Source organism: Onychostoma macrolepis, chromosome 03, assembly GCF_012432095.1.
Source record: "Onychostoma macrolepis isolate SWU-2019 chromosome 03, ASM1243209v1, whole genome shotgun sequence".
Classification (NCBI taxonomy): domain Eukaryota; kingdom Metazoa; phylum Chordata; class Actinopteri; order Cypriniformes; family Cyprinidae; genus Onychostoma; species Onychostoma macrolepis.
The window spans coordinates 30,658,398-30,680,435 of NC_081157.1; the positions used below are offsets into that span (position 1 = coordinate 30,658,398).

At 36.3% G+C, this 22,038-nt stretch overlaps 1 protein-coding gene across 3 annotated transcripts in view; it reads left to right on the forward strand.

Moving 5' to 3' along the window:
• llgl1 (LLGL scribble cell polarity complex component 1) overlaps nt 1-22,038 on the forward strand; it is a 38,118-nt gene that overhangs the window by 10,053 nt on the left and 6,027 nt on the right. For 2 of the 3 annotated variants that reach the window (XR_009270378.1, XM_058771377.1), the window contains exons 3-16: nt 8,074-8,155; nt 8,277-8,407; nt 8,517-8,660; nt 11,722-11,884; nt 12,215-12,350; nt 13,737-13,791; nt 13,874-14,028; nt 14,983-15,200; nt 15,721-15,788; nt 16,024-16,177; nt 16,956-17,060; nt 17,512-17,804; nt 18,741-18,894; nt 19,359-19,500. Coding sequence is in view for 2 of the 3 variants with exons in the window: in XM_058771377.1 (XP_058627360.1) it covers nt 8,074-8,155; nt 8,277-8,407; nt 8,517-8,660; nt 11,722-11,884; nt 12,215-12,350; nt 13,737-13,791; nt 13,874-14,028; nt 14,983-15,200; nt 15,721-15,788; nt 16,024-16,177; nt 16,956-17,060; nt 17,512-17,804; nt 18,741-18,894; nt 19,359-19,500 (2,000 nt within the window). In the remaining variant the exon portion in view is untranslated. The remainder of the gene's footprint in view (nt 1-8,073; nt 8,156-8,276; nt 8,408-8,516; nt 8,661-11,721; nt 11,885-12,214; nt 12,351-13,736; nt 13,792-13,873; nt 14,029-14,982; nt 15,201-15,720; nt 15,789-16,023; nt 16,178-16,955; nt 17,061-17,511; nt 17,805-18,740; nt 18,895-19,358; nt 19,501-22,038) is intronic. The other variant, XM_058771379.1, reaches the window with a different exon arrangement.

Sequence of the window (22,038 nt, forward strand, 5' to 3'; positions counted from 1 at the left end):
TATTTATTTATTTTTTTTATACATTTTCCTCTTATAAACTATAGACCAGTTTATCAACACAATCTTTTGCAATGTAGACTGCTATTTGCTAACTACTCACCCTTACCCTATGCAGCTGCTGAGGTGGGCAGTGTGAATAATATAAACTATTAAATCTGTATGCATGCCAAATAAATGCAAGCTGCTTTCATGTGTGAAACAAGCCCTGGGTCGTCACGACTAGTACCAAAACAACATTAGTGGGAGAATTAATTGACTAGTCGGCACAACCCTTACAGGGTTTTTCTGCCTCTTAATTTAACACATTTCTTTGTATTTGGTATGAATCATCTGCCAAGAATATTACTAAATGTACTCGTACTTTCACACACATTAATGTCTAAAGTAGCTCTCCGGTTTTAATTATGCCACTAATGTGCTGTGACTTTTAAAGCGGAGTTGATATAATTCTTGGTAGATCTTCAAAATATCAGTCGTCTTTCCTATCATCGGTTGTCTTCTCAATCAAGCGCAGTAGCTCTGTGTAAGTGGATCTGTATGCATGGAGTCTTATCCTAGAGCGCTAGCTATCCGTTTTCCTCTCCCGGCGGCATTACTGCAGCTCTCTGATCTGAGCCAGGAAGTTTGCATCTATGCAACTGCAAACACTCAAACATTTGTCTGGTCTAGAGGCATAGCCTTATCACAACTTTTAGTTTGGCAGATTGCCTCATGAAAGACTGATGCTCTCAGATTTCACATTCTCGCATAGGGATGTCCTCTCTTCTGATTGAACACAGCTGAGGAAACACTCCAACGCCTCTTCATAGGTTCATTCATAACTGCTCTATCTTTTGCTGGAGCCGTTTCTTCCTGATGGTTTTAGATGGTGCTGCTGAGGGAAGTTTAAATGTCTCTTTGCATATCTTTTCTCTCATGTGTCTCAGCCTAAAGCCATTAGTATTCTGTTGTGAGCCTCACGGACACACACAGGGAGCTCAAAATCAGTCCCCTTCCCCCCTGTAGTGCACTTCAGTGGCCGGTAAGCAATCTATAGACCTTTGGAAACTCGAATAGTGAAGAAGACTCATTGAATTCTGTTTTATGCTCATTGCTGCCAAACCTTTCTACTTAAAGGGCCTCCATTTATTTACGAATTGTGGCAAGTTACTGGACAGGAAAGGGTTTTCCTTCTTTTATAAGGACCTTTGCCTGTTTTGGAAATAAGCAGAACAGGCGCAGGAATCTCCTTCCAGTCACTCTAATCAGTTGTGACATGAACTGAAAATGGCCATGCACTATGGGTAACACAAAGTTCACGGTTCAGTCTTTGTTGCTAAAACTACAGTTTCTAGAACTGCTTACTAAGCCAAAGTTCAGCTGGAGCTGCTGTATGTCAAACGTTTCATCATTTGCTTTTTTTCTTCTTTTTAGAAGGAATCTCAGATTGCGTTCATGCATCTCAAATCAGATGATACTTTTAAGCAATGTTATACGAGGTAAAAAAGTGACTATTTCAAAAATGGTGGATATTGTGTTTTAGCTTTCCTTTTATTGTGTCTGGCTTTCGTCCATCATTCAATGACTCATTCAACAGGCATCAATTGTAATTAGTTTTTTCTTTTTAGAGAAAACCCCCATAATTACTTAGGTTTGTCTCTTCAATATAGGACAACGTATGTTTACTACATTAGACTTCGGACACAATGTCTGCTGTTTGTCACTAATCAGACCGTGAAATTGCATTATCCTTTGCTAACTAGTTGTTAGCGCTTGAGTGAGTAATTGCCGAGCATTGTTGGGAGTATGTGGAGAGGAGATGGTCGGCGTAGGCCCTCCGAGAGTGTGTTTGGCTTATGTTGTGAGAGCAATTTGGGGCCCTGGAAGGGAGTTCTGATTGTTACATGACTTTGTTAAAACTCTTTTGAGTTAATGGAGAGGGTGGAGAGTAGCTATAGTGTGGCTAAATATTTATATTATTTGGATCATGATGAATTTAAGTAATTTATTTTTAATGTGTTGTTTCCTATGGGAAAAGTGTGCTTAATTGCATTGAATGTGCATTTGTGTACTTTGAATTAAAAGTATTAAAACCGTACTTGCAGATAAGATAATGTGAACGTAATAATGTTAGTGAAATGAAAGGCCGCTTAAGTGTACTTAAAGAGAGTGTACTTTCATGACCACTTTCACTTAAGAGCGCTTTGTAATGGCAAAATTAAATGTTTTACTTTAAAGCACAAAAAAAAAAAAAATTAAACCAATGATTTAAAAAGTACTTTAAAGTAGTAGACTGTCAATTTCAAAATGTCAATGTTACTTGAGAAAATCATTTGAACTTACTGCCTCAGGTTGATCAATATATTCAAATATACACAAGATAATTTATGAGAACTTGAATATACTAAGTAACTTTAACTAGATTTTTCTGAGACAATAAGTTTGCAAGATTTTTTGCAAGTAAATTTAACAAATTGAAATTTAGTGTATTTTAATGTATTGACTAACATACTAAAGCACACATAAAGTACTGAATTATAGGTTTAACGTGTTGTTTGATATTACACTTAATGTACAAGTTAATGTTTTGCAACATCATCAGCCATACAAGCAGAAATGACATTAAATAATATTTTTCCTCATAAATCCATAATGGATTTATATATGATTTAATCCATAATTATGTCCATAAATGCATATCAGTGCATTCACAAGGACACTTTAACCATATTTCAAAGACAGTAGAATTGTGAAATTACATATAAATGTACTTAAATCCCACTTAAGTTGGTAAAAAGGCAGCTCATAGAATTTCATATAAATTTAAACTGTAATACATTTTAATTTCAATGAATTTTCAATTAAGTGTGTGACAAGTTTGTGCTTAAATTCTTTTTTTTTTAGTACTTTTTACTAGTACTTTTTTGTTCAAGTAAGCTAGTTTCATTTTCACAAGGGTTATGCAAAATGAAATGTCATTTTTCTAACCCTATTGTTGTTCTGAACTCCTTGACATTGTTATAGAATACAAAAGGCGATGTTTTGGGAAGGGGGGAAAATTCATTCTCCCTATACAATGAAAGTTTCTCTCATGTCTCTAAACCCGAACACCTGCTCAGGTACTGGATGTCCAGATTAGCAATTTAAAAGGAACATTTTCAGGTTTGTATTGACTAGGATCTGTTTCTGGTTGCATTACTGTAAACTCTGTCGTCTTTGGCTGTAATATTGATAATCTTGATCAAATTAATTTGCATTGCAGAGTCTTATTGGCATCTAATACTAGTTTGACTTTCATGGATTACTTGAGGGAAAGAAGTGATTTTTAAAAAAAAATGTTTTTGAGCTGATTTGGATGCCTTCACTAACTTAAAATTCATGTTCTTTGTGTTTTGAGAATATCAGGTTCTGTTTTGAGTGTCCGCTTGTTACTTCCAATGGAAACACTAGTATTCATGTGAGACATGTGGCTGAAGGAAATTAATTCTGAATTCTGAATGCAGAATTCAGAGCCTGTCTGAAAGACGCTATGAGTAAGGATGTGAAGGTCTCTCAAATTAGATTGTCTAACACACAAAAGCTGTCAAATGGATCGCGATGAATCTTAAAAATGGTTCACCACAAACAGGAAATCCCTTTCTTTCTCCGTGTCAACAAACCAAAACCATGCTGTGCCCTCCCCAGAGTGCAGCCATCTCGTGGTTTGTAATCTCTCTGCATCATTAGCAATGCACTGAGGTGGATGGGTTGGCTCAAAAAGGAGGGTTTAATCTTGTTATATTGACTGTATAGGGGGAGTTTTTGCGGGGGAAAATGACAGGGCCTCTCTGTTCATTTTAATGACCTGTGGAGTAATCAGAGCTGAGTGTGAGAGAATTTTACAGATGTTTCTGCTTCTCTGTGTAATTCCCACACTCAACACAGAGGCCCTGCACTCCCAGCATGGTTCACACATGGTTTCTGTGCTCTATACTTGGACCTTCTTTTGGTGATGTACTATTTTTATTTTATTTTTTAATTTCTACCTCACTTATTGTGTCCATTTTCTCCCTTTTGATCATCTCCGCCACTTCTTTCTCTATCTTCCCTTTCTCTCTGCCTATTGTGCAGGAGCATGATGTAATCCTTAAGAATGGAGTGGTGCTGATCAAAGGGACACATCCTACTTAACTGCCATTCTATGGACCTTCTCCAATGCAGTCCAATTCATGTTGTATATTGCTTCATCTTTTAGAGGTTGTTTTTGTATTCTTTATTATTATTATTATTATTATTATTATTATTATTATTATTAGTTCTTCTTTAGCTCAAGTGCTACTGCATAGTGCTTGCTACACCAAGGTCATGGGTTTGATTCCCAATGAATACAAGAACTGATAAAAGCATCTGCCAAATGCGTTATTAGAAATTACAGTAAGAATGACAATCCTTTGGAACGCAAGCTTTACTCCTTGAGTGCATTTACATTATTTATAAAATGTTATCTTACTACTGTCTACTTTATCATACTACTATTATTAATTAGTCTTACTACTATAACCCTCTTGTTGTTCCAAACCCGTAAGACCTTCGTTCATCTTCAGAACACAAATTAAAATATTTTTGTTGAAATCCGAGAGCTTTCTGACCCTCCATAGACGGCAACGCAACTACCACGTTCAAGGCCCAGAAAGGTAGTAAGGACATTGTTAAAATAGTCCATGTGGCATCAGTGCTTCAATAGTAACTTAAAGAAGCTACGAGAATACTTTGTCACATGGATTATTTTAACGATGTCCTTACTACTTTTCTGGGCCTTGAACTTGGTAGTTGCGTTGCTGTCTATGCAGGGTCAGAAAGCTTTTATATTTCAACAAAAATGTCTTAATTTGTGTTCCGAAGATGAACAAAGGTCTTGCATGTTTGGAACTACATGAAGGTGAGTAATTAATGTCAGAATTTTCATTTTTTTGGGTGAACTAACCTTTAAAAAAAAACAAAACAAAAAAAAAAACACATTTGCATTACATTTATTAATTCATTAATTTATTTTTATTTATTTTATTTTTTTCTAGTAAAGGAAGTTTTATGCAGGCAAAAATAGTTTGTTACATAAACCATTTATGACCATTCAGGGCTCTAGACTATGACCAAAATGGGCACATTTGCGAGTATAAATTTGACTTGGTCGCACATGTGCGAGTGCATGGTCTGCGCACATTGTAGCAGGAGTCAGATTTCACTGATCACGTGAAGAGAGGTGCTTTCAGTGTAGAGCCTGGTTTATACTCGCTGCGTCAGCACGAGCGCGAAGGTGCGCGCCATGGATGGAGCACAACAGAGGATTTGGTTTTCAAGCTAAAGTAAAAGGCCGCTTCTTAAACTAGAGAAGATGAACATGTTGGTTTTCTTGTAGAAAAGAAAAAACACATGCAAGTCCTGTCAGCAACAGACAGTTTAGTTTTACTTTTTTGTTTTTGTTTTGAAAAGCTTATCTTTGCTGTTTACCTCAAGTCATTGTAGATTACTGTTTTATTGTTGTTGTACTTTTTAATTAAGAATAACAATGAATCCATCTTTTGTTTTAGTCTTAAAAAGTGAAAGGTGTATAGATATAAGCAAAGCAGACAATTGTCTTTTCTTGTAAAACGTGACACCAGGGTCGCGAATTTGAAAGTGAAAGTGAAAGTGCACGAAAAGAGGAATTCCTGTTCACAAAATTTAAATCACAAATAATACTGATGAAAAAGAATGGGCTGAATGTTGAACACTTTTGTTACCATATAACTATAAACTATGCTAAAAGTTCGTCAGCATGCATTGATTAATTAAATGTTATAGCCAACCAAATGCAACCAAATTATGTGCTCGTGCGACCAACTGAGAAAGTTAGTTGCAAAAGTGCGACCAGTGGGAAGAATGAGTCTAGAGCCCTGCCATTATCTGGTGAACAACTTTGTCTGAGATGTTAACTTGACCTTTAATGTTGTCAGGTTGTTATGCATAATTGGTGTAAGATGTTACATGTTTCCCAGCTTTTGAACCTTTCATTGTGTAGCGTTTTTTTTGGGGGGGTATACGAGCCCCTTCTGCAAATAACGGTATGCCTGTTACTGTGTGACATAATCGAGATGCTGCCATGGCAACGAAGGGGAGTTCAGAATGGAGCAGTTCGTCTAGGGTGCCGTTTCAAGAGCCTGGTTGTGTAAGACATTATGGGCTTGATTGGGCAGCAGCTGAAGTGGCTCTCAGAGCGCTGCGTGTGAGGTGGCAGGGTGACGTGTGGCAGTGCCACACAGTCTGAGCTTTTGTTCTGGACTCAGTCGAGCTGACAGTGTGTCCTGTGCTCCCCTCGCACCATGACTGCATCTCTTCTCATTAGTCTGAATCAGATGTACCTACCCTGCCTCATGAGCAAGTTTGCACAGAGAAATGGCCTGTGTTCAGAATCATGATGTCCAGTCCAACCCTTTCCAAATGAATCCAAAAAACAATGACAGTTGTGTCCATATAACAAAAATGTGTCCATGAAAGTATTTATTATTAAATATTAAAATAAAAATATACGTTTTTTTTAAATAAACATATAGATTTTTCTTGAAGTGAGCCAACATTGCCCCCTCAATAAACATACAAACAAAAAAAAGTGCATGAAAATTGTGGCTGTTTGAAAATGTAATGTTACTGTTATTCAACATCAATTCAGTATTGTGTGCAAATGTATTTGTCTTTTTGCTCTTTGGTCAAATAATAGCACTTGTTAAATGCTTTCAGTTTATTATTCATCAAGCTGAAATATGATGATCAGGTATGGGGCATTACTTTGTGAAATGGGCTATTTAACACAGTGTTGTTGGGATGTATACGGCACATTTTTGACAGTATGGTTGGTCATCTTGTAAGTGCATGCTTTGCATGGTACATACTGTTATAATTGTATAATGCTATAAATAGTATGCAATATGCATAGTGTGCCATTCCAGACACACTCATGCTCTTATTTAAAAAAAAAAAATAATAAAAATGATTTGCTTTTAAAGAGCTGCTCTCTTTCACCAAGGCCTGCTGAATTTAGTTATTCTGAGGATGTCTCTTTCTTCCTGCAGAGTTTGGATCATTTTATGTGGATAAGATTTGACCTAGATATCCACTCCTTTGTTATGAGAGTGGAAGGCTGTGTAGTTTTGTAATGAAAAGCAGACTACAATAGCTGTCCAGAAATCATTTGAGCAACAGTCTCTTCAAGAAAATTACGATCAGCTTTGCCAAATGCTGTTGATGTCAAACTGAAAAAGAGAAGTGGGAGATTTCTGCTTATTCTGGAGACATTTATGATCAGATTGAGTGTGGGCCAATCCTTTTGATTTGATTCTGGCTCAGTTCTTAGTATAATAGTTCAGTGGGCTGTTTAATGAGCATTATTTGACTGTAATTAATTCCCTCAGAGAATCCTCTGTTTCATGAGTTTAAGTCATTACACAGTGTTGCTTCTTGAATTTTTCACCACATTCACATTTAGCTTTGATTGGCTTGATTTCCCTTTGAAAGAAACCAGAATAAAAGTATGGTTCCTGCAAGATATTGTGATCCATTAGAGCTAAGACGTGGCAATACATGTCTTAAGTAGGGTTGCATCTATTCGATAAAATCAGAAATGAAAATCAAATAATTTGTTTTTGATTAGTCTCTAGTTCCAAAAACATTTCCATTTTGCGAAAACTTTGTCATAATAGCAATTAAGCGATTTGAAACCTGTTGCCATTAACTTTGAAAACAATGTAGTGCTCTCACATGTCCCTTAAAACAGAAAAAGAGACTTGAAGTCAGTATGCAATGCTAGACATCAAATTTAGGTTTTTAATTAATCTTATGCATTGCATATTTCTTGTAAATTGTAACTTAAAAATAAATGGAAGCTCCTTACTTCACATTACTTTTACAGTAAAGTCATTACTTTATATGCACAGTGTGTATAGCGAGCATTTGTAAAGACTTCAGTTTGCACATTGTTTGAAGAGAGTAAGAATGAATATTTGATCAACTGAAAAAATAATTGACTCAATAATCGATTATGAAAGCCTAGTCTGAAGCTTTTTCCCTTGACTGCGCATTAAGATATGGGGCTCCTGGGGTCGAGATGACTGGACTTCATAAAGACACTGCTGCCGTCACTCAGATACACTTTCTCTATGGACAGGTAAGACAATGTTTCAACCATTGTAGCTTATTAGGTGTCGGTGTGTGTTTTATTGAAGTTGTAGACTTTTGTTTTGAAAGTTGCCATTTAAACCAAAATATATGTTTTTTTCTGTTTATAGGGGAGGATACTTTCTTTGTTGGATGATAACACCATTCACCTATGGGAGATTGTGCAAAGAGAAAACCGGTCACATTTGGTGGAGTTTCACAGCTTCAACCTGCCTGGCAGGCCAGGCATCGAGAGCACCAGGTAAGGTTTTGTTCCTTATTCTGGTTGCATTTCCCCAAATTTGATTAGTGATGCCCTTTATCATCTTGTCCAAACCATGACCTTTATGTTGCTTCCTTCTCCTGTGTAGTGCGACACGTGTGACCGTCATGCTGTTGAAGCTGAGCTGTGATCTTCTTGCTCTGGGCACTGAAGGTGGTGGGGTGCACTTCCTGGAACTGCCCAGCCTCACCTTTCTGAACAAGTCGCTGTTCCAGGATGAGATCATGCAGAGGTGAGAGCTGCCCTTCCAGTGTCCATATTGACCTTGTCATGTCATCAGCTCATCCAGATGTTACCACTTTACTATAGCTGTCAGAGTATGAAAAGGCAAGGATTTTTATTTTTTTTGGCTCCCTTCAAATGTTAGTGTAATATAACTGAGATTTCAATTTTACACAAAGATTTTTAAAAGTTTCTTATGCTCTCCAAGGCTTCATTTATTTGATAAAAAAAAAAAATTCAAAAATACAAATAATGCAGTAAAAACCACAGTATTATGCAATAATTTTAATTTACAATAACTTTTCCATTGTAATATATATAAAGAAAAAAAGTAATTTATTCCTTTGATGGCAAAGCTGAATTTTCAGCATCATTACTCCAGTCCTCAGTGTCACATGATCCTTCAGAAATCATTCTGATATGTGAATCTGGAGCACAAAACCAGTCATACTGTAGGTCACATGGTTAGCAATAGCCAACAATACATTGTATGGGTCAAAATTATCAATTTTTCTTTTATGCCAAAAAATCATTAGGATATTAAGTAAAGATCATGTTCCATGAAGATATTTTGTAAATTTCTTATCGTAAATATATCATCAACTTAATTTTTGATTGGTAATATACATTGCTAAGAACTTCATTTGGACAGCTATTTTCTCTATTTAGTTATTATTTTTTTTCAGATTCCAGATTTTCAAGTTGTTGTATCTCGGCCACGTATTGTCCGATCCTAACAAACCATACATCAGTGGACGGCTTTTATGGCTAGTTTTGTGGTTCACATATGCTGATTTGCTGCTCAAGAAACATTTCTCATTATAATCTGAAAACAGTTGTGCTGCTTGATTATTTTGATTTTTTTGATGAACTAATAAATTTTTTTTCATGGTTCTTTTAATAAAATTGTGAAATATTTTGAAAAAATATAATGTTTTTACTTTCATTGTTGATCATTTAAATGCATCCCTGCAGAATAAAAGTATTTATTAGTATAAGCCTAACCCTGTCTGCAACCACTCTGAAAAGGATTTTCTGAATGTCTCTCAGGGGACAGCGAGTATTTAAAAAAAAAAAAAAAAAAATTTAAGCCTCTGTGACTCAGGACGTCTACACTGGACTCTAATAAAGATGGCCGTGCAGACAGATTCCACAGCACTTACCTCATAAAATAAGCATTTGGGGTCTCCCACCCCATCTGAGAGGACTGAGCATTAGGTTAATGAAGCTGCAGCAAGACCTTTTGTTTATTTTCTTCCCTCCTTTGGCCCTAAATGAGCTGCTTTTGTCACACTTCTCTCATACACTTTGAACTGGGAATGAATCAAACTTCCTGATTCGCCCCTTCTTGCCCCCAGCTGTGGCTGTCTGTTACTCTGTCAGTAGGTTATATGCAGCTTGAGCTTTCCTGTCCCACTGCCAAGGCACCGACTTCACACCGCCACTGTTAGACGTTTGGAGTTCAGAAAGGCCTCGATCCCTGTGATATGATGGGATCTTTAAGCTGCAGCTATCCAGTTTTCATTGTAAGGATATTTATAAATATTTAATATACTGTTCGTTAAGAAGAAACCTGTTTTTCCTAATGGCTGTAATTATGTCTGCTACAAGGCAGGAAATCACACTAACTATTCATCTTGCTCTTTAAAGATGTTATTTAACTCGGAGATAAATTACAGCTTTCCCAGTGTGCCCTTTTGCAGATATAGCCTGGGTGGCTAAATGTGGACTTCATCTGCTTCCGAGAGACCTTGAACTGCTCATTAACTGAGCACAATTTAGGGTAATGGGCATTCTATCTGAGCCACTGGTAATAAGTATGTGTCAGCCAGGAAACTACTGAACAAAATGCTTTTGTACCATGTGCCAAATCTCTTGGGCCTCAGCCGAGGAGGCGTTTAAAATGGGGGGGATATGAGCTTTGCACACTCATCTTTGGGAATCAGCAGGATCTGGAATACCAGAATATAGTCTGTGGCTCAGTAGAAAAAAAAAACGTCATTGTGTTTTCTGGCGATTTGTTTTTCTTTAAGACATAGGGGCATCTAGATCGGCATGTATGTGAGTTTTAATGTCTTCAGAATACTTATTATAATTACAAATTGTGTGCTTGCAAGTATGAAACCTAATATACATCCACTGTGGTGTGGCCATCCTCTACTAACCTCACTGAAAATTAGTTTGGAAAACTATTTACAATATCATTCTTCTATTTTTGTAAATGAAGGGTTCCTACAGTCATAAAAAACCTGGGATTATTATTATTATTATTTGTGAAATTTTGTTTCTTGTGGCTGTTCTTATCCGAAGCCAAGCCACCAGATGACTACTCCATTCCTTCTTTTCCATGCGCCTTCTTCTCTTCCTCTTTCCCTTCATGGCTGCATCTCATCCCGACTCTGTGGGTGTACCATGCACATTCCAGCTCTTGAATCCATGCCACAGCCACAGAGGAATCCCGGACTGTGGCTTTTGATTGGTCATCATTTGTCTGGCTTTCAAACTGAATTTAAGCATGTCAGCGTCTGATAATGTTGTCAACTTCTCCTGTTACTTTTGCATTGAAACCACTGATATTTTCTTTTGTTTTTGACTTGTTTATTGAACTTCTTGTTTTCTTTCCGTTCACCCCGTTAGACTTTGCAAACATGAATCAAGAGTAATTGTTACCAAATGTTCGATACATTGTTCTCAAAGCTTGGAGCGTGGTTTGTTCATCGCTCATTGAACCCTGAGACCTGCACATTTTTCCATGCGAAATGCTTTTCCCCACAAGCCTGCATTTGATTCGGTTGAGGAAAAAAAATGCGGAGTGAAGTTTTACAGTAAAGGTTTTCTCAACTCCCTAAACACAGAGCGCTACTGAAGTAAAGTAGTGTGTACTCGGATTTGGGTTTTTCACCAAATAGAAATGCAGTTGAGCGGCACTACAAAGAGAATAAATCTTCCCAGTGTTCCTTGATGTAGCGTAGTGCTTGGTTTTGTCATCTGTCTGTAGGTTTCCTTAATCTTCTGAATAAAAGCTAGCTATTTGTAATGTCATTCACATCTCTGGTTATTCCCCTTTTCAGCGTTCCAGAGGAGTACAAGTGTGGAAAATCATTGGGGCCTGTGGAGTCCCTGCAGGAACATCCACAAGACTCTGATAAAATCCTCATTGGTTACAGCAGAGGTCTGGTTGTACTCTGGGACCTCAACAGTCGGCATGTAGACAGCCTCTTCCTGGGAAAGCAGGTGGGTTTGTGTGTGAGTTTGTTTGATGTCTTTCAAATGGTTTTCAACACTCTTTGGGGTTGTGGTTGAAACGCATTGAACTGAAATAAATATAGACATCAGTGTTTTAAAGTCTCTGTAAATGTCAAATAATTTGCACTTCAGACTTTCAAAGTGAACAGGTCAAGAAGTCTGTCCACGATTCATTAAAACTCCTTTAATTCCATCTTTAAATCATCAGTTATTGAAGTTGAGATGTCCAGATGGTTTAACTCAAACCTTTTGACTTCCTTTCATCATCTTTGGCCCTTCTTTGATGCTGTGTATTGTGTGGGACTGTCACTCTTACAGCAGCTGGAGAGTTTGGTCTGGGAACGGTCTGGGAACAGCTTTGTTAGTTCCCATAGTGATGGCGGATACATGGTGTGGGCTGTCAGCAGCAGCAATCCCTGCACTCATGACCCCATCTCATCCACTATACCATATGGTGAGCCGTAACACATGCCAATTACACACCCTTCCCTTTTTCTCTTTGTTTCTCACACACACAGATTGTTTGTTAGCAGTAAGTTTGTTTACATGTGCAATTACAATGGTCAAGTTACATTTTCCATTTGTCTTTCCAAGTGTACACTATCGTTCAAAAGCTTGGGGTCAGATTAGTTTTTTCTAAATTAAAAAAACGTCTACTATTTTTCAGAATCAGGACATTAGAATGATTTCTGAAGGATCATGTGACACTGAAGACTGGAGTAATGATGCTGAAAATTCAGCTTTGCATCACATGAATAAATTACATTTTAAAATATAGTAAAATAGGATACGATTCTCTCACATTGTTATAATATTTGTGACCCTGGACCACAAAACCAGTAATGAGCGTCAAGCTGAATAAATCAGCTTTCTATTGATGTATGGTTTAAGATATTTGGCTGAGATACAACTATTTGAAAATCTGGAATCTCAGGGTGCAAAAAAAAATCTCCTTTAAAGTTGTCCAGACAAGGTTCCTAGGAATGCATATTACTAATCAAAAATTAAGTTTTGAGATATTTACGGTAGGAAATTTACTAAATATCTTCATGGAACATGATCTTTACTTAATATCCTAATGATTTTTGGCATAAAAGAAAAATGTATAATTTTGGCCCATACAATGTATTTTTGGCTATTGATACAAATATACCCCAGCGACATAAGACTGGTTTTGTGCTCCAGGGTCACATTTCATAATATTACTGTATTTTATATTGATCAAATAAATGGAGCATTGGTGGGTGTAAGACATATATCTTTCAAAAACATTAAGAGAAATCTTACTAACCCAAACTTTTGAGGATAATTGTTTTCCGATTAATGTAAATACATGTTGGATAAAGCTGAGCTGCAGGTCTAGTACAATTTCAGTCAGATACTTCAGTCAAGTGTTTATTTAAATAAGACTCGTTATTATTTTATTCTGACTGGAATCAGACATTTAACATGCATGAAAATGCACTTCATGTTTTGGGCTGTTTTTAATGGAGGGATAGTAATTGCAGTAGCCATAAGATCCTCGACGACTGGTCATGCTGTAATGTTTGCTTAACTTGCACAATGCCAGGAAATGTTGTTCTATACCAAAGCTTCGAGTCCGTTCAACTTTTGTAATAGGCCATTAAAATCCTTCTCCAGACCTATTAAAGGGATCGTAAACCTCAAATGCACTCTTCACTATTAGCTGATGGTTTGTTGACACAAACCGCTTGGGGGGGATCTAAAGATATTTTCCCATTTTTACCACATACTCTGCCAAGATTTCTGTAGTTTTGGTGGTTTCTCTTAAACTCAGTTTGTCTTTCTGTTTTCCTCATTTTGGTGTTTTTCATCTCAGGCCCCTTTCCCTGCAAAGCCGTGAACAAGATCCTGTGGAGGACAACAGAATCAGGGTGCGTGCTGTAATGTGTGAGAAATGAAGTCCCATAATCGCATGTTTCAGTTTTCTCAGGAGGGTCTCCTCTGTGTCTGTAGAGCTCCTCTAGTGCTGTTCAGTGGCGGTATGCCCAGAGCCAGCTATGGAGACAGACACTGCTTAACCATCCTCCAGGACAGCAGCCACGTCACCCTTGATTTCACCTCGCGTGTCATAGACTTCTTCACCATTCACTGCACAGACAACAATAAGGGTGAGCAGGCCACCCATGGGGCCGGTGGGATGGCTTAATGTTTAAAGATTTGGGCTGATGACTGAAAAGAAGGGTGGATTGTTTGACCTAACTGTTATTTCGAGGAATTTATATTTCACTGTAATAGTATCTATCATAATATGATTCATTTAGCTGAAAGTTAAACCCCAATCTGTTTTATGTTATACAACCTTATCTATCTAGTGACTTTAAACATCTCCAAGTAAAATGTATTATTAAATAATAATAATAATCATTATACGCTATTATTATTATTATTATTATTATTATTAATATTTAATGAAGTAATAACAAAAACAATTTAGTATTATTATTTATTCAATAATGGATGGTGATTGTTGTTGTGGAATAATTTATAATATTTACTAAATACTACTATATTATTATTATTATTATTATTATTATTATTATTAATTCAGTAATGGATGGTGGTTCTTGTTGTGGAATAATATATAATATTTAATACTACTATTACTAATTCTATTATCATGCAGTTACTATTATTATTATTATTATTATTATTATTAATAATAATGTTGTTAATATTTATTGATTATTTACTTGACCGATGCGGACCAGAATATGGTTTTTCGGGACATGTCTTGCATAATTTGAGTGTTCTTCACATTGATAGCAAAGTGTACCATGAATATGCTGTCATATAAATGATCCAGCAGAATATGGACAGTTTGACGGTATCATGTCTACCATGATATATACTGTTATACCGCCCAGCCCTAGTTACAGGTTTTCATACATGGGACAATTACTAAGCTAGCACCATTGTACCCTTGATTGGGGCGCTTGGACCTTGGTTGCTTCTGTGGAGCTGTTCCTGTAATAAGTGTCCTATAAATTACTGATGATGCATGCGTATGCTAAATGTTTATTTTTATTTCCTGCGCATGGACATTAGTTATTTTTGTGCCTCAGAATTTGATGACCCATCAGCGCTTGTGGTTCTTTTGGAAGAGGAGTTGGTAGTGATTGATCTTCAGATGGCTGGCTGGCCCACTGTCCCTGCTCCCTATCTGGCTCCTCTGCACTCCTCTGCCATCACCTGTTCATGTCACATCTCAAATGTGCCTCCCAAACTGTGGGAGAGAGTGATCAGTGCGGGTCAGCAGCAGTGTCCTCTGCAGAACTATGAGGTGGGTGAATTAAAAGACCCCATACAGAAACCCAAAACTAGCGCTTTTCCCCCCCACATGTCCTCTGTTGTTTTAACAGGAAATTTGGCAGAATGGATTTCAAATCAATTTGCAAATTCTGGAGAATGTGTAAAATGATGTGTTGACATTTTCCATTACTGACATAAAGTTGGCTGTCATGCTTCTACATATGTATCGTTTTTCTTTCACTTCAGCAGAAAACTAAATATTTGCATTTAGTATAAGATCTGTTATGCGTATAACATTAACATCATAAAACAAACACAAGAAATGAATTGATTTAATACGGCACGCTCATACTGTATTTTTAGATTTAATAGCTTAGTCTTTCTGAAATGGATTTTATTTAACAACCACCAATAAAACACAAACCAGCATCAAAGTTCTTATTCAGTGTCATTTCATTAGAGAATTTAAAGATTGCCAGATGTTTTTTTTTGTTAAAGTGGCCGCCCTGAGTGTGCTTTTTGTTTAGTTTTTTCCTCTTGTGTTTTGACAGAATTGGCCAATATGTGGAGGGAAAAACTTAGCACATGATCCAAACCAGAAAGAACTGCTGTTAACTGGGTGAGAGATTTTATTTTATTTTATTATTTTATTTTAATTTTTTTTTTTTTTTTTTAGTTCTGTTCTATTTTATTTCTTCCCATCACTAATGAGAAATCAAAATGAAGTTATTTGAACAGCTGCTTACATTTTTCTTCAGTGTTTTTATAAAACATCCCACAGGCTTTAATGAAAACATCACTGTTTATTTGGATCAGTCGTCAGGATGATGTGTGCTTGTATTTGTTTTTTTCAGTCATGAGGATGGTACGGTGCGTTTCTGGGATGCGTCAGGAGTGTCGCTCAAACCGCTGTACAAACTGAGCACAGCCAACATCTTTCAGACAGACTGCGACCACAACGACAGCCTGACACAGGCCGGGGAGGAGGAATGGCCTCCTTTCAGAAAGGTCAGGGATTTATGGGAGATCTGTTTTTACTTTTTTTTACTTTTAAAACAAAAAGCTTAAATCACATCATCTGAACACCAGGACAGTGTTATTTTATTTTATTTTACTCACTGTTTTCTTTCACAACAAGGGAAGCTTTAGCAAGTTTCTTGACCTCTCCCTTCTCTTTTGTTGTTTTCCTAATCCACCTTTTCCTCTTCTTCAGCTTCTCCATAAAACGCCAACTACAGTCTGGCGCGTGGCCCACTTTAGCATATGGGATTCACACTGGAGCTGATTCCTTTGCACCTTAATTAAAAGCAGACTGTCTGTCTGATGGCTGAAAAGCTTTGCTGACGTCTGCTGAAGATGAAGCACATTGCTGCACTGGATGGCACTTCTGCTTTGCTTTTTTCCCCCCTCTTTATAACATACACTTTTCTTTGTTCTAGTCTTTGTCCACAGCTGTTTGGCTGGGATCAGACGTTGTTGAGGGTCAATGTGTCTAGAGGGGAAGGAAATGCAGTCTTATATTGTTACCGATTGCATTATATTGCTCATAACATGTGTAGAGCTATATGGTTGATTCCTTTTCTTTAAGGCTGCATAGATGGTATTTGACTTTTCTTTGGCATGTGGAAGATATTTTGTTTGTTACAGTTAGAATGGACTTGATTGGCTCAGGTGTGTTTTTGTACTATACGTCCCTCATAACAGGGATATTGCAGCTCTGTTTGTGCAGCCTTAAGAATCAACGAAGAAGAATAACAGTCCGTGTTTGCTTTTCATTTATTTCCAGGTGGGCTGTTTTGACCCATACAGTGATGATCCTAGACTAGGAATCCAGAAGATCAGCCTCTGTAAATACAGCGGAAAACTGGTGGTGGCTGGAACTGCTGGACAAGTAGGATCACTAGTTTTTAATGATTAATGCAAATATATTTTTAATTCAGTAGCTTTGTTTCAAAAAGCTTAGTTAAGTGGCTTTGCTGTGTGCCATCTACAAAGGCAGCATCCTAACCATAATGAAAACTCCTAACCATAGTTCACCCAAAAGTGAAAATTCTCTCATTAATTACTTAAACCCGTAAGACCTTTCTGACCCTCCATAGACAGCAACGTAACTACCACGGTCAAGGCCCAGAAAGGTAGTGAAGACATCATTAAGATAGTCCATGTGACATCAGTGGTTCAACCATAATTTTATGAAGCTACGAGAATATTTTTTTTGCACAAAGAAAACAAAAATAATGACTTTGTTATTAAACTAATGACTTTATGCTCTCTAGGCTTTCAAATGGTTGTCTTTACAAAAATAAGTGATGGTAATGTTGTAACCTGTACTCTGTTCACAGGTTATAGTTATGGTTCTTAGCGATGAGAAGTCCGATCACATGATTGACGTGGCCACGGTGGACCTGCTCCAGGACCGAGAGGGTTTCACGTGGAAGGGTCATGACAGGCTGCCTCCTAAGAGTGGCTCAGTAGTGTTTGCTCCTGGATTCCAGCCGGTTGTCCTGGTGCAGTGCATGCCCCCCGCGGCTGTTACTGCAGTAACCCTGCACGCAGAGTGGAACCTCATTGCCTTTGGCACCAGTCATGGCTTTGGCCTCTTTGACTACCATCGGCGAAGTCCAGTGCTGGCTAGGTAACTTGAGGGGCCATCCAAAGCTGCTGTTACTTTGAATTTGAAGCACTGATTAACAAGCATTTGGCAAAGATATTGCATGTGAATCCAGTGAATTATTATAAAATATTCTTGCATACTCAGCATCTGCTGCTAGAATGTGCTTATAATAACCAATCCAATTATAAAATTGTTGTTGTTAACAACAACAATATAATGATGATTATAATACATTTCTTAAAATAAAACAATATTTTTGTATTTATTATTATTAATACTTTTGTTAAAGTAGTTCAAATGTTTATTATTAACAACAACAATAATATAATTTTATACATTTAAATTACTTTAATAAAAGTAATAATAATAATACAAGCATTGTTTAAAGAAATTATTATTATACTTAATGTAATTTAAATATATTATTAACAACAACAATAATAATAATATAATGATAATTATTAATTTCTTTAAAAAATATATATTTATGTATTAATACCTTTATTGAAGTAATTAAAATCTATTAAATATTATTATTATTATTATTATTATTATTATTATTTACTACAATAATAAATTCATACATTTAAATTAAAATAATATTTCTGTATTAACTTAAAGTAAAGAAATATATTAAAACAAAATATCTTATAATTATTACTGTTATTAAAACTTTTAAAATACTTTACTGCTAATTTAACTACTACTATTAATTTTTAATAGTAATGACTATGTAATAACTATCGTTTTATGAATGTTTATATTTATACCAACAGTAATGTATTATCCATTGCATTCCCTAATGAATGAGTAAAATTTTCCTAGGTATGCAGTAAACCTTAATCTGAATAAGACTTTCCTTCAGCAGTTGCAGTGCAAAAAACCTCATGGAATATAATTAAAAATCTGACTTTTATGCTTTTGCTATAAAGGAACTTTTTTTTTTTTTTTTCATAGGTGCACTCTACACCCCAATGACTCTCTGGCTATGGAGGGCCCGCTGTCTCGAGTGAAGTCTCTGAAGAAATCCCTGCGCCAGTCTTTCAGGAGAATCCGGAAGAGCAGAGTCTCAGGAAAGAAACGTGCTGTGGTCAATAGTCCCACCAGTAAAGTGAGTGTCTGGAAATCTCACATTACATTTACATTTTAGTCATTTTGCAGACGCTTCTATCCAAAGCGACTTACAATTGGGGAATACACAAAGCGATTCATCTTGCTAGAGGCAAACAGATAGAGGAAGTGCTTATAACACCAAGTCTCATGCATTGTTCAAAGAAGTACAAGCTAGCGAGGGAAGGAATAAATAAAGAGAAAGATAAAGTTTTTTTTTTTTTTTTTTTTTTTTGAAGTTTAGGATGAAGTCAAGTAGTTTCAAAATAGATGAGTTTTCAGTTGTTGCTTGAAGATTGACAGGGATCCAGCATTCCAGATAGGGCTGGGAAGATCATTCCACCAGCCAGGAATGGTGAACGACATTCAGGTTTTTGTGATTCTAGGGGATGAGGCCATTGTTTGTGAGTCCGTTGACCTGTTGATTATTAGTTCCCTTTAAGAAGCTTATCTTGTCTTCATCAGGTGCAGGAGGCCAATGCTCAGTTGGCGGAGCACGATGCTGAGGTGACGCCAGTGCAGAGACGGATTGAGCCCCGCTCTGCAGACGACTCGCTGTCTGGAGTGGTGCGCTGCCTCTGCTTCGCCGACACTTTCCTCAGAGATGGTGAGAATTGTGGGGGAAAAGGTTTCAAATATGGCAGAGTTTAGCAGTTCAGGCAGTGTGACTACTTGACTAGTTTTTATGTAACTGAATTTGACATTATGATTCGATTACTATATCAAATCCATCCTATAAATTAAATCCAATTGGGATGTTTAAAAAAATGTGCAAATATACTGAACAAATTTCAATTGAATTATTGAAGTAGTCACAGCCCTAGTTTGACTTTATCAGTTTGTACAAGCCTGTTTTCAATTAAATGTAAATTTTTTTTTTTTTTTAAATTATCAGTCTGATATCAGATCAGCATAAGCAATTTTGCTTTTGATCTAATTCCAGGTCTAAGTCTTGTCTGTCTTGTGTGAAATGTGTGGGCTGTATATTGTTTAACCTGATCAAGCCTGCTATACACTCGCCCACGTTGAAATGCGTGTTGAAATGGTTTACGCTGTCACTTTATATTACCTTGTCTGGGTCACAAGCATGAGGCAGCCCCATTTTCCTCATCTTCTAATATGTGACCTCGTGACTCAAACAGACTCTCGCGCAATAGTGGTCAGATCATGTTTGGGGAGAGCTGAATTTTCCATGAGGGAGTTCTGAACAAAGTTTTATTGTTTTATTAGTGCAATATATTTAAATGATTTACAATAATGGGGGAATAACTTTGCATTTGTACTGTGCAGTTATGGGTGTGAGTGGTTTGCTATTGGAACATAATATTAGGTCAGGTTAGGTCACTTTTGTCAGAAACAGCTGTGCTGACTCAATAGGGAAAACTAAAAAATGTGCTCACAAAATGCTTAGGCCACCAAATCAGGTCATGGAGAGTGCTACTAATAAGCTGATAAGTTGATTCAGATGTTAGATAACAGATCCAGAACTAGGGTGGACATGTTGAGCAGGATTGGGAAATGCTTGCTAGATCATCAAGATTCATATATTCTTGTTCAACCTTTATTTCAAAACCAATGCTTGCTTACTCCATAGTTTAGGCCGGGGGTTGTTTTTTTTAACCTTTTTGAAAGAAGTCTCTTATGCTCAGCAAGAATAAAACCGTAAAAATGTGATTTATTACAATTATAATTTAAAATGACAGTGTTGCATTTTTAAATGTTATTTATTCCTTTGGCAAAGCTGAATTTTCAGTAGCTGTTACTGCACGTGATCCTTCAGAAATCATTCTAATATGCTGATTTGGTACTAAATAGTTGTGCTGCTTAATATAAAAAAAAAAACTGCAATATGTTTTTTTTTAGTGTTATTTGATGAATAGAAAGTTCAAAAGACCAGCATTAAGTTAAAATGGAAATCTTTTTTAACATTATAAATGTATTTTTGGTAAATTTAATATGTATCTTAAAAAGTATCTTTAAAAAATACTGACCTCAAAACTTTTGAATGGTAATGCTATTAATATAAGAAAATATTTTTAGCATTTTTGGTGCTAAAAATGGTGTGCCAACCTTTTTTTTTTTTTTTTTACCTTTTTAAAATTATTATTACTGTTTACAATAGTTGAGTACCCTCTTTGAATTTTTGTTTTTTTGCCCATCAGATGTGAACTTTTATTTATTTTAAAAATGTTCTTAATATACTAATGACATGCCCGTTCATGCTTAGTCTTTTCAGCTTGCTCTTGCCTTTTTGTTACTTTACATTTCAGTACAGATTGATTGATTCATTTTCATTTTTGCCATCAGTAGTAGAGACTGAAAAATGAATTATAAAACATAGGCCAGTAATTCTTATTAAATGTGAATTTTTTTTTGCACTTGCCAGATGTTGTAAAAGTGAACTAAATGTCAAAGTTTCAGAGTCTGTCAATTGAATGTTGGGATGAACATGTACCCCTCTATATGGTGATTACAGACCTGCATATAACCGTATAAACGGTTATATATAAATATAATATAATAGTTAAATATAACAGTTAAAACAAATCAGGATTTGAAAAAGTAAGACCAAATCTATGGAACTGGCATCAAATCATGCATGTGTTTTGTAAATGAGACTCCAGCATCTTAACTTTTATTGTTATGGCTGTAGGCCACCTGGGGCCTGTACCATGAAGCCAGATTAGCTGGCTAGCCAGGTAAGTTTCAGTTTAGCTTGCGCCAACTCTGGGTTTTAGGTACCATGAAAGTAGCTTGGCTTTTAGCTGCGTTCAGTGCCATAATAACTTGCACTCCACAGCTAACCTGCTCCGGGGCAGGTTATGTTCTGAGTTGGAGATCGCAAACTGAAATTGGACCAATCAGATGTGAGCAAACTGACACTTGTCTGACACAAAAAAGTCACTCCCCCAGTTTATCTTGCTCCAAATTAGGTCACTAATTTGGTCACTAGTACTAAAAAAAAATGGTCTGGCTTTAATGATAATTACATTATTTTATATGATTTATTTAATTATATGATTTATATTATTAGTAATCCATTACACACAATCAATTTTAGTTTAACAGTTATTATAAATCATTTATTTTAAATGAATGTTAATAGATACAGATTGTATATAAGATAAATAAGTTGTAAGATAAT